Here is a 13,596-nt window from a genome sequence, read left to right as displayed (position 1 = left end):
TTTGAAAGTAAAATGATGAAGTGTTGAAAAAAGATACTGAGCTACTTTTACTTGTTTGACTACGAGGACAATTCATATTGAAGTAGTGTCATTGCTTGATACAGACTCTTTTATCAATGTTTTTCGACGTTTTATCACCAGACGTGATCAAGTAAAGGAATTATGTTCTGATAATGGATCTAATTTTACAGAAACTCAACTAGAGTTACAAAAAGTAATTGAAAATTGGAATCATCATCAAATTCATGATGCATTGCTTCAGAAATAAATTAGTTGGATATTTAACCCACTCAAAGGATCGCATTATGGAGGAGTGTGGGAAAGAATGATTAGATCTATCAAGAAAATTCTCAATTCCATTTTGAATAGTCAAATACTCAATGATGACAATCTTCAGACAGTTTTGTGTGAAATAGAAGCTATTTTAAATAGTTTTCCAATAACAAAAATTTCTGTTGATTTAAATGACATTGAGGCACTTACACCAAATCATCTCTTACTTCTTAAAGCTGAACCTTTAATGTGTTCGGGTCAATTTCAGAAAGAAGATATTTATGTAAGATGCAAATGGAGGCAAATGCAGTTTATTGCAGATTTATTTTGGAAAAGATGGGTTAAAGAATATCTTTCATTATTACAAGAAAGACAAATAATGGACTAAAGCGAAACACAATTTTATATGTGGAGACATTGTAATTATCATGGATGATTCTGCACCAAGAAATTCTTGGTTGCTGGGATAGATCGTGGATACAGTTCTGGACCATAAAATTTTGTTCGGCAAGTGGGGATTAAAACCAAGATTGGTTACTTAAATCGACCAATTACTAAAGTCTGTCTTTTACAAGAAGCAGAAAGTTTTGATTGCTAATCTTATACTTACCATTTTTACCTTTTATCTGCAATAGTAATTATTATATATTAGCCATTAATGTCTATTATAATAATTATGGGCCAGAATGTAAAGGCTAAAACCTTGTGTTTTTGATTCTTAGTTAATTTTGTGCCTATCTCTTTAAGGAAAAGTATTGTTTGTAGTGTTACCATAGTGACTATGATGTAATATCCGAGCAGACTAAGAGCTTGCATCTCATTCTTCAATGAACCATAAAGGAGACGCAAGCTCGAAATAATTTTCTTTGAATTTGTCTTAAATCTTTTTTTATATATTCCTTTAAAGTTGAATATCATTATATCTTTAAATATAGTTGAATGCTTTGTTCATTAATCTTTATGAAAATCTTAATACAAAATTATGCAAAAATGTTTATCTGTTTTATCAACAAATTAAAGCTGCATCTACAAAGTTTTGTTTATTGGATTAATAAAATAGTAATTTGGAATATTGTCCTCACGTTTCCTTGAAGATGAAACCTTTTCAAATTAGGATATATTAGAACCTGTAAAGCGTCATCTACAGAACACTACATATAAAATTATGTCGTGACAAGGATCAAATGTAGCTAAAAATAACCAATGGCTCTACTTTTAAGAAATCTGAGAGGATTTGGCATGCCCTCAGATACCCTATATTAAATTTCTTAAAAAAGTACACTGCTGGAAGTACACTGACTGGTTGTATCACAATCTGGTTTAGAAATTCTCGTGCCAGGAATGCAGAAGGCTGCAGCAACTGCCAATCCTTGCTAAGTCCATCATGGGCATTGAGCTCCCATTTATGGAAAGCATCCATATTTCTGTAAGATGCTGCTTTAAAAAGGAAGACAACATCATAAATGATCCATCACCCTGGTCACAATCTCTTCTTGCTGCTAACTTCAGGTTGAAATCAGGCACCTCTATGATCAAGAACAGTGATTTTTGTTCCCCCAACAGCTATCAGGCTCTTGAGTTTTGCATATTAGACTAACCATAAACAACACCAGGACCAGCAAAAATTCTGTCTGCACTACTAAAATGTCACTTTTTCTTGTACTAACTGTAACTGTGAATATTCATTTATCTATCCTTTCATGATATTACTTTTGCTATCTTAGCATATTATAATACAGTGTAAACGATTGTTCTTGGTGAACCTTATGTACCTATTTGGCTGCAGCAGTTAAGAGTTTTGATGCAGCTGTATATTATATGATAATAAACTCTCATCTAATCTAATGCAATAAAAACAGCCTCACTGGCATTTTACCGCATATCTGTTGATTTTGGATCCAGTTGCCCTAACAAGCATCAGTGTGATAGGGCTAATTTTCTGAGCCAGTAAGAATCCAAACCATAAATATATTCACATTTTATTCTGAAGGAGTCACACCACTGTGAATAAATTTGCATATACTGCTAAAAATTTTCATTTAAGTTCAGAATTTCAAAAAACAAGAAGGGTCTGTTGATTATATACAATATTTTAATGGACTGAGTTTTGCAAAATTGGGGTCACATTTGAACCCAAGATGAGCCTCAGATCACATATCTGGGGCATCAGCAAGTTATTTTTATGTCCATGACATTACCCAACACTCAGTTCACCTGCATTGAACTGATGCCTCTATAACTTTGAACACACAACTATTCCATTGCACACCTGTTTGAAGACCTTTGTTCAGTTACATGATGCCATTCAAACCTTTTCTGCCCCATCTTTCACCATCCCATTCACCACCACCCCTCCCCTTTTAAACCTCATAATTTAAAATAACTTACATTCTTAATTCCCTCCTCCTTTTGCCAACCATTTCCTTATTCCTCCCCATCTTGATAACATATGCCTTTCTGTTAGTTCCTGATATATCTCCATTTCTTCAATTATGGTTCTTGCTTAACTACTGTGGAAATGCCTCAGCTGTCAAGTTTTTAAGCTATGAAAATCTCTGCCTCTCACTCTCTCTCCTTTCTTAAATCAAGATTTTGTTTATTTGAGTTGGAGATTACACCTGTGAGGTATTAAAAGGAAATAGTTGTTGGAAAAAAGGGAGAGAGTTTGAAAGATTAATATGGCCAATTACATAGCTTAGTGCCTCCGTGGCACTAATTACAGTATAATTACAGTATAATTTTAAATAAACAGAAACAATGTAAATTCTCAAGTGGAAGTCACAGTAATTGAATTCGACATCACAGAAACAGGCCCTTGGGCCCAATTTGTTCAAGTCAACAAGCTAGTCTCTTTCTCCTGCATTATGCCCATGTTCCCTCAAAGCCTTTCCCATTCCTGTACCTGTCTTTTGAACTGTCCCTGCTTCTACCATTTCATGTAGTAGCTCATGAAGAACCTGACCCTCAAGCCCCTTTTAAATCTTTCCATTCTCACCTTAAAATCTTTTTCCTCTGGTTTTATTATTCCACTAAACACAGAAAAAGACTGACTATTTACCTTATCCATGTCCTTCATTATCTTATAAATCTCTAGAAAGCCTGCTCCTTGACCTCCTTTCCAGGAAGAAAAGTACCAGCCTATCTAGCTTCTCCTTGTAAATCATGCCAGTCAATCCCAGTATCATTCTTGTGATTTTTTTAACCCTTTACAGTTTAATTATATTTTTCTGATAGTTGGGCATAGTCCAAGTGTAGTCTCACTAATGTCCTGTACAGTTGTAACATGAAGTCCCTGCTCCTATACTCAATGCCCTGACCCATGAAAGTGAGTGACGCAGATGCCTTCTTCACTGCCCTATCTACCTCTGTTGTCATTTCCACAGATCTTTGTACTGAAGTGTCAAAAAGAAGACAATCAATTACAAATAACAATAAAGGGAAAAGGAACCCAGAATGAGCAAGTCATAAGGAAAAAAATATTGCTCCGGATGTCAAGTAAATAAAAGATCAGAAAAACAGCATCAAATGAAAATAGTAGAAGGAAAAATAAAACCAACAGCACACAAAGGCCTTTAGTAAACTGGACAGCCTTTGGTGACCTCTTCCGATGCTTATACTCAATAACTAGACTAACTCAAAGACCACTTGTCATTTGCAATGTTAGCTTCACACATCTCTATTATCAAATAAATTAAACTAAAATAAAATTTGTTTATATCTGTTTATAGAAGGAGATCTTTTTGGAGCATTGTATCAATGATGAATTTCAAACTTTTCAACCCACTCCCTTATTTTCCTATAATCAATTCTCTCCAATATACTCCCAAATAAACTCCTACCCACCCCACCAATCCACCATCCCATCTAACCACCACTCATTGGGGTCAATTTTCAGCCCTTATCTAACTTATAACTTAACTAACTCATCATTGAGATGTTGACGACAAGAAGGGCTCCCACAAGTTCTTGTTTGTCAGGACCCTCCTGATGAATTGGAGGTGTTGAACTAGGAATTTGGGTTTGGCACTGGAATGGACAGGAGGCCAGAGGACCACAGGAGGCAAATCCACAGACACTTGTTGCTTCTGAAGGGACTCTCTTTTGATGGTCTTTTATTTTGGTGACCAGGCTAGTGGCATCTCTTTATGGCCAGCAAACGTTGACAAATTTATTTACTTGTGTACCAGACATTAAAGGAATCTTGAGATGTGATTGTGTGGAGGAAACTGGAACATCTGGGGACAATCACAAATTCAAAGTAAGAAAACACAAATTCATCACCGACAGCACCAGAGCTGAGAATTGAACCTGGTGGCGATGTGAGACAAAGATGGTGTGAACAAATTACATTTGCAGATCATTATCAGAATACTCTGGAAACTTGAATTATGCTATAATGTAATTCATTTTTGAAATCAAATAGTCACAAAATGAAGGTGATAACTAAGGTTTACTTTACCCTCTATATATTGGCCTGCATTTGCAGGTACAAACGTACTTCCAAAAATTGGACATTTTATTGGCATAGCCAAAAAGGAGCCCTGGAAGGAAGCCTGAAGTTTGAGATATTTTACTAAATATTTTACCTGTTACTTTAGCCTACAATGTTTTTAAATGTGCACAGAGTTTATGATATTCACATGGAGTGGAGAGGAATATCAAAAAATGAAAATTGGCTAGCATAATGAAAATGTTTTTGTTAACAACCTAAAATCAAATGATCGCCTAAAAACTCAAGAATTTTTCAATAATGGATCATTATTTCTGTTTTGTTTGAAAGTTAATATTATCATTATGATCTTGGTTTTCAAACTTTATATGGCCATATGCACTTGAAAAATTAGTACAGAAATAGGATATTTGTCTGGTTTCTTGCAAAGATTTTTGCAAGAATAATCTTAAACTAATTCTACTATGGTTTCTTCACCCATCACTGTGTACCTTCCCATTTCAAATAGGATCCTTAAAATATGCAGTTTTCTGTGGCTTAATTGTCCAAGATGGAAAAATATTACAGTTTTCAATCACTTACTAATACATTGATTTTTCCTATACTTTATAATCATGATCTTGTGACATTTTAAATTATTAACTATTCATCACAATTTCTTCATCCAATGAATTGGCTATCAGATTTTCGTGTGGTACCAACATCATTCCCATTTGACAAGACCCACAATCTTTGTTCTTCCATTTCATTCATTCCATGATTTATTTTATATATTTTTTCAAGACTTTGTTCAATCAATATGCATGTCCATTCTGAGAAACAATGGAGCAAGAATATTTTCCAAAAAGGCAAGTTGTTTGAAGAACTAAAGAGCATGACAAGATAAGCCAAAACTACCTTGTAAAATATATCTTGTTGGAATCACAATTAGCGTACTCCCAAATAAGTATAGATTCAGACATAAAAGTAAATTTCTTTGAAGATAAGATAAAATTATGAATACTGCACCATAATAGGTGTCTAAATAGATCTGTGTGAACATATGAGAACACGTGTCTATTTGTTTCTTATCCAAGTTTAGATTTTTAAGATAACCAACCACAGATCATATTATCTTTGGTGACTTAGTCATTGTCTGTTCGATTTACTGCTTCTTATTAATTTTCATCTGCAGTTCTCTCTTACATTATCCATCTTGAAAATGTGTTTTGATAGTCTGCAGGATAAATTGAGTACCTCCCACAAATAGCACCACCTAAAAGCTGTTTCCTGAAACTAGTAAGTGGTGGGCTGATGAACTTAGACACATTACTCACTGTATGTGCTGAGAAGTCCTTCAAATTGTACCAGCAAACCCACAGTGTGAAGCTGCAATAGGAAGCCCTGATCATGTAAACACGTGTGCAATTTGATCACAAACCCACAGACAAGACCTGCAAGCTAAGGAGAACAAAAAAAACAAATAAGACATTACATTTAGAATTTATTGTATATATTTCTTCAAAGACTAAATAAAAAATAATAGGCAAGATGATATTAATTGTACTTTCTTATGTATTCATCTTTAGTAGTTCCTTGAGATTGAGCATGATGTATTCCCACTTCTGTAACAGAACCATAGAACATTACAGCACAGAAACAGGCCCCTTCGACCCTCTAGTCTGTGCTGAACCATTTTTTTTGCCTACTCCCAATGACCCTCCATGTACCTGTCCAAATTCTCCTTAAATGCTAAAATTGAGCCTGCATTCACCACGTCAGCTGAGAGCTCGTTCCACACTCCCACCACTCTCTGTGTGAAGACATTCCCCCTCGTTTTCCCCCTAAACTATTCTCCTTTCACTATTAACCCATATCCTCTGAGTGGAAGATGCCTATGTTTGAATTTCTTTAACTTGCACAGCAGCTTATTTGACATAGTCCTGTTACAGCAAATGACAAAAAGGTTTAGATGGATTTAAACTAGGCTTGCATACACGTGGAAAGGCACACAACGACAATTCACAATCCAAATACAAGTTTATATACAGGTGCACTCTTTCCACATTTTAATTTAGACATACAGCCCGTGCCGTCCAATTATACCCAATTGATCTCCAACCTGAAACATTTTGAAGGGTAGGAGGAAACTGGAGCATCTGGAGGAAACCCATGCAGTCATGGGGAGAACATACAAACTCCTTACAGACAGCATCGGATTAAAATCCCAATTGCTGGTGCTGTAACAGCACTGTGCTAACTGCTATGCCAACTATGCCACCCCCTACCTCATTTTGTACCCTACCTCACTTGCTTTCTCAGTACACTCTTCTCCTAACCTCCCTCCCACCTGCATCTCACTTCCTCCCTCTGTCCCCCAACCTTCTTGTCCAGTTTCCACTTGATTCACTCTTTCCTTTACCCCATCACATCATTTGTTCATCATGCTCTCCTCTTTTCACAGGAAGACTTTTGAAATTATATACATATTGAAATCTGACATTAGAAGATGAAGTGCTTTGAATATAAATTATATAAAGCTGTAGAGGATTGAGATGGATAATTTCAGCTAAAGACCACAGCATATTGGTTCCTAAGGAATCCATTTGTGCTGTAAATTCAATTGTATGGAGCAGTGGATGGAAACAAAACTCTTTCTCTTCCCTCACGATGACATTCACCTGTAAAATGTTGTGGTGTTATTTTCTTATGAGAAGCAGATAAAAGGTGATACTTAAGAAAATGTGGACACAAGGATTTTCTATTAACATGCTAGACTTTTGAGAAGAATGAAAGATGGATAGGCTGAAATAAGCATGGAGTACTGGAGTACTCTGGAGTACTCTACTTGTTGAATTTGAACAGGATGCTCTCACTGTTCCCATTTGTAATAATCTGTAGACACAAGTAAACTAATGCACCTAAAATGACTTCATGCAATAGTTTGTCATTACTGTGTTTGTAAGATCATTTCAATCTACAGAATAACACCAATTAGTGACATTAAATATAAAGGGCACAAAGAAGACTTCTTCAAGGGTGGCACTAATTTTGATACCAGTGCCATCAAACACCAGTACTAAGAATATATTGAAAATGCCAGATCCTCTAAAAATGCTGCTCATAGATTTGTATTTGGCTGTTGGTGGCACTATTGTACAACATAATTACATGAAGTCACGTTGCTTCAATGTATGTGCATTCATTCAACCCCTTTATTCTAAAATTTTAAATTAAAAGCAGAGAATCACTGACAGATGGACTGAATATTATCCCGTATTTAAAATTTCATTCATTTATTAATGAAAATATTTAAATCTGAATGTTTATAACTTACTATTGATAATGTGACATTTTTGGTTAATTGTAACATCTATAGAATGGCAACATAAAATGTTATTTAGGACTGCTTTTATTTGTAGAAATCATAGTCAATCTTTGGAAAGAATAAAGTATTCAGCATTTTGGATTTGTGTTGGATGAATTTATTCTAAATAATTTTATAAGTTTTCCTAACAAAAGCTTGGTCTGTCAAGGAATGGGATATTAATTTGATTTCTAAAATGCAGTGTAAGAATCAATTAAATTGTCCTTAATAGCCAAATATGAACAAAATTTTGGAGATTGACAAATGTGACTGATTGCTGTCTGCTTTGGAGAATTATGTTTCAAACAGATGGGTGATAAATGTTATGAGTGGATTCAGATCCTAGATAACAAATTCCTCAAATGCAACATGTGTGAAAAAGTGAAGTTTTTAATTTTGGATAACTATCAGAAGGTCGAAAAATAATAAAGGGTCCCTACTGGAAAGGTTGAGTGACCGCTTCTCTTCACATATGCTGCCCAATCCCCTCAACTTCCCTTTAATCAATCATAATCAATGCCATTCCAGTGACATAGTACTTTACAGCTATAATGCATAGAACAATGCAGCACAGTACAGGCCCTTCGGCCCTGAATGTTGTGCCAGGCCAGGCCATATATTCCTTCCTAAAAAATAATGAACCCTCCCTATCCCTTAACCCTCTATTTTTTTCTTCATTCATGTGTCTGCCAAAGAGTCTCTTAAATGCCCCCAATTTTTCAGCTTCCACCACCATCCCTGACAAGGCATTCCAGGTGCCCTATGTTAAAAAACGTACCCCTGATGTCTCCCCTATACTTGTACATATGTCCCCTGGTGTTTGCTCATCCTTACCTGGGAAACAGGTGTTGGATGTCCACCCTATCTAGCCTCTCATAATCTTGTAGACCTCTATCAAGACTCCTCTCATCCTTCCACGTTCCAAAGAGTAAAGTTCCAGCTCTACTAACTTTGCCTCATAAGACTTGTTTCCCAATCCAGACAACATCTCCTCTGTACCCCCTCCATAGCCTTCCTATAATGAACTGAACTTCCTAAACTGAACACAATATTCTAAGTGTGGTCTTATCAGAGATTTGTAGAGTTCAAACATGACTGCTCTACTCTTGAATTCAATCCTCCTATTAATGAAGCCTACCATTCCATAGGCCTTCTTAACTATCCTATCAACCTGTGCGATGACCTTGAGGGATGTATGGATTTGAACTCCAAGGTCCCACTGTTCATCCACACTCTTAAGTAACCGACATTTACCCTGTACTCAGCCTTCTGGTTTTCCTTTCCAAAATGCATCTCCTCACACTTATCAGGATTTAAATCCATCTGCCACTTTTCTGCCCAACTCTGCATCCTGTCTATATCCTCTTGTAACCTTCCATAACCTTCAGGTCCATCCACAACTCCTCCAACCTTCATGTCATCTGCAAACTTATCATCCGCCTTTTCATCCAGGTCATTTATAAATATCTCAAAGAGCAGGGGTCCGAGAACAGATCCTTGCGGCACTCTAGTCACCGACTTCCAGGCAGAAAATTTCCCTTCCACTACTACTCTCTGCTTTCTTCCTGAAAATCAATTTTTTTATCCACCCATTGAGGTAAACTAATGCATCTAAAATGACATCACTCCATACAAATCCCATGCTTCATAATTTTCTGGATGAGTCTCTCGTAGGGAACCTTGTAAAATGCCTTGTTAAAATCCATGTAGACCACATCTACTGTCCTAGCCTCATCAATTTCTTTTGTTATCTCCTCAAAAATCTCAATTAGATTCGTAGGCACGACCTTCCCTTCACAGATCCATGCTGACTATCCTTGAGTAGACTGTACTTCTCCAAATGCTCATGGATCCTATCCTTAAGAATCCTCTCCATTAGTTTATGTACCACTCACGTAAGCCTCTCCGGTCTATAATTCCCAGGATTCTCCCTATTACCTTTTTTAAACAAGGGACTACCTTTTCCATTCTCCAATCTTCCGGCACCTCCCCTGTAGCCAAAGAGGATTCAAAGATCATAGATACTGCCCCAGCTATCTCTTCTCTCAATTACCACAGCAGCCTGGGGTATATTGCTTCTGGCCCCGAGGACATAAATCTTGATGTTTTTAAGAAAATCCAACACTTCCACTTCCTTCATCTCCACAATTTCCAGAACACAGGCCTCTTCAATTTCGACCACACCGTGATCAAGATCCTTTTCTCTTGTGAACACTGATGCAAAGTATTCACATAGGACCTCCCCAACCTCCTCCATCTCCAGGCACAGGTTTCCTCCTTTATCCCTTAGCAGCCCCACCTTCATTTGCATCATCCTTCTGTTCTTCACATATGCATAGAATTCTATTTGCCAAGACCTTCTCATACCCTCCTTGAGCTCTCCTAATTCCTTTCTTATGCTCCTTCCTGGTTACCATATACTTCTCATGAGCCCTTCCGGTTTCCAGTATCCAATGTATGCTTCCTTCTCCCTCTTAACTAGTTCCCTCACCTGTTTCATCAGCCACGGTTCCCTTTTCCTACTATCCTTTCCTTGCATGTGGATTTTATATTGTCATCAGATAACTGAGAAGGAGGTGTAGGAATTCCTCCTAACTCCTTTTTACAGACAGGGAACAAAATCCTTGGACATATGATGGAACATCAATCTCAATGCTGGAACATGGAACATTTCAGAACCCTTCTAGGATTATCATACATTCTAGGAAGGGACATGATGCCAGTAGTGAAGGATTATTAAAATCTCAAAAATATTTTCCATTTGATGAGACATTTTCCAATTCAATGGATTGCACAACATTGTGCACTAAGCAAATCAAACACAATGAAAAATGAACTTACCACTAATTTTATGAATTCTGCAACTTCCCTTCTGATTTATGCAAGTTTGTGCAAGAGGCAAAACAGATCCAACGACAGCCAATGGGATCCATGGGAGCTTAGTTACTGCCCTCAAATTCTGCCGAAGGCACTCGTAAGGTCTGCTTCAGCATTACTTAAAGTTTACCCTCTTCTTCAAGACGAACCATAAGCAATATTGGCATGGTTATCCTTGAGGATCCCTCCTCCAAAGCCCATGGTCCCTGCTTGATGCAGCTCTGACCTGCTGACCCATAGCTAATCCTCATTCCAAACCTGCTACCCAGTTCTCTCCATTGACATGTGGCCCAGTCTTTGTCTTGAACCATGACATTTGATCTCCCAAGCCTCAGCAACTGATCCTCATCCTGACTTCCCAATCAGATCTTCTGCAAATTGGAGAACATTAGAGGTCTTTTCACTAATAATTCTCTGAAGACTTATTATGTTTATCTAATTGTGATTTGTGACATTTTGTTGCAATCCTATATGTATGGAATATTCATGGGCTTTGCAAGGAGCATTATATAAAAAAAAAACATTTATTTTTAAATTATCTTTGGGTTCCTTCTGGTCTCCAAAGACTTGCATAATAATATCCATTTAGAATACACTGAGTCAACAAGGAGAATTACAATTAATCCCTGATCTTAATATTATATGTTACAAAATATTAAGATTAAGGGACAGAATATCATGCAAGATCAAATTAATTTAGTATTCAATTTTCCCAAATTATACATTATATAAATGGGATTTAAAGACCTCCAACAATATTTTGTATAAAATTATTTGTACACTTTGCTATTAACTCAATTGTTCTGTAAAAATGAAAAATTGATGACTATGTTACAATTGTATTCAATGCTACCTGCACCTCCTCTCTTTCTCTCATTTCCAATATGACCTGCTATCACTTCTATAATTTAAAGACAAGTGAAGTCAGCATTTATTTATTTACTGTTTACTGAATTGTATATGACTAAATAAGGTGGCCTTTTTTATTTGCATTTCTATCCCTAGAGTTGAAGGTACGGGGAAAATTGTCAAAACTTCCTAAAAAAAAACAACTGGACCAAAATAGTTTTATTTTCTAAAGGCTTATATAATCAGACAATTTGACATGAATTTATTCCTTTTTGGAATAGAATAGCAAAATTCCCCAACATAATTTAGAATTATGTATGGCACAGCTCTGCAGTGGGAGCAGATAATAGTCACTTCAACCCTCATGAGATCAATTACTCCATTAAAGATGCTCTATTGATGGAAGTGCTGGAACACAATCTAAACTCAAGAACTGTCCTTGCTGGTCTACTGTGAGCATGCATTTAATAAGAGTGAAACATGGAAGGCTGCAAATGTTGTGATTGAAGTAAAAATGCAGAAATGCTGGAGAAACTCAGCATCCAAAAAAATCAAAGATACATGCACTTAATAACCTGGGAAGCATTTGAGTCATTCTAGTAGGAAATCTCCCAGTTCACGTGGGGGCTTGATATGTCTCGTGCTTCAATTTAACTAATCTCACATGCCCAAATTGCATGTACTGTTGTTCCCGTTTCCTTCTTACAGCGAAAACATCTATCTGATACTGTTGGGTCCCATTTATTTGACTTTTGGGGCATGGTGTATAGCCTGTGTAACCAATGATATTGTATCATGCGTAACCTCATGTTTATTGTATTTCTCATAGTTCCGGAGCATAGCTTTTTCCATGTTTCATTCTTTATCTCCATGTTTAGATCTTGTTCCCACTTTTGTTTGGGTTTACAGCTTATGTAATCGTTCTCTTTCTCTTGCAGTTTGATGTACATGTTGGTTATAAATCTTTTAATTATCGAAAAAATTTGGAAACCGTACACGGAACACAACAGAGAGGGCCTACCGCGGACCTCCACCCCCTAAAATGACAGAATGAGAAAACGACGAAATGAACTGACCCAGTGTGTAAAAGTAGATGACACAATTTTCTTGTATATTTTCATTGTGTGATGACATTGTTTAATGGGTTTAATGTATCATATATGTTGAACGTTTAGTGGGTGGGGAGGGGGGTGGGAAGGAGGGAGGGAAGGGAGGGGGGAAAAGGGGAGAAAATGACACTGTGTATATTCAAGAGGGAAATGTTTATGTGTATTTTGGTCAATATGGTTCATAGTGTGAAAAAAAAAAAAAAAAAATTAACTAATCTGAATAAATTCCCTGGTGGCTCACTGGGCTTACCTTGCTCATCCATTCAGCATTGAAGCACACTACTCCATCACAAATCTGTGCAAAATTAGTTTATCTTAGTAGCAACTACAATTGATCAACCCAAGTTTGGAGGCAAGGGAGATAAGATCTAATATCTTCTTACAAAAAATCTGGCTGCATTTATACTTCAAAGTTAGAACATACCATTAGGCTGCTTGTTTTTTTTTTGGCTAGAAATTCACAAGATAATTTCTGGATTTGCCTCAGAGAGAGAGGAATAAAAAAATAAAGGAAGAGTGATTTTTTTTCTATAAAAACATACACTGGACATAGATATTTACTGACAATGTCAGCATTTATTATCCATCCATAATAACTCCTGAATTGAAGAGGTAGTTTTGAGATAAACATATTGGTAGATATGGACTGGCTAAAGACCACGAAAGATAGCAGAGTTCTTTTCTTGAGAAAC

At 36.5% G+C, this 13,596-nt stretch overlaps 1 protein-coding gene across 10 annotated transcripts in view; it reads right to left on the bottom strand.

Moving 5' to 3' along the window:
* inpp4b (inositol polyphosphate-4-phosphatase type II B) overlaps positions 1 to 13,596 on the bottom strand; it is a 269,882-nt gene that overhangs the window by 86,679 nt on the left and 169,607 nt on the right. For all 10 annotated transcript variants that reach the window (XM_069925291.1, XM_069925288.1, XM_069925292.1 and 7 more), the window contains one exon: positions 6,040 to 6,163. In XM_069925291.1, the coding sequence (XP_069781392.1) occupies positions 6,040 to 6,163 (124 nt within the window). The remainder of the gene's footprint in view (positions 1 to 6,039; positions 6,164 to 13,596) is intronic.

Source organism: Narcine bancroftii, chromosome 3, assembly GCF_036971445.1.
Source record: "Narcine bancroftii isolate sNarBan1 chromosome 3, sNarBan1.hap1, whole genome shotgun sequence".
Taxonomy (NCBI): Eukaryota; Metazoa; Chordata; class Chondrichthyes; order Torpediniformes; family Narcinidae; genus Narcine; species Narcine bancroftii.
This window is presented reverse-complemented; position numbering and strand designations above follow the sequence as displayed.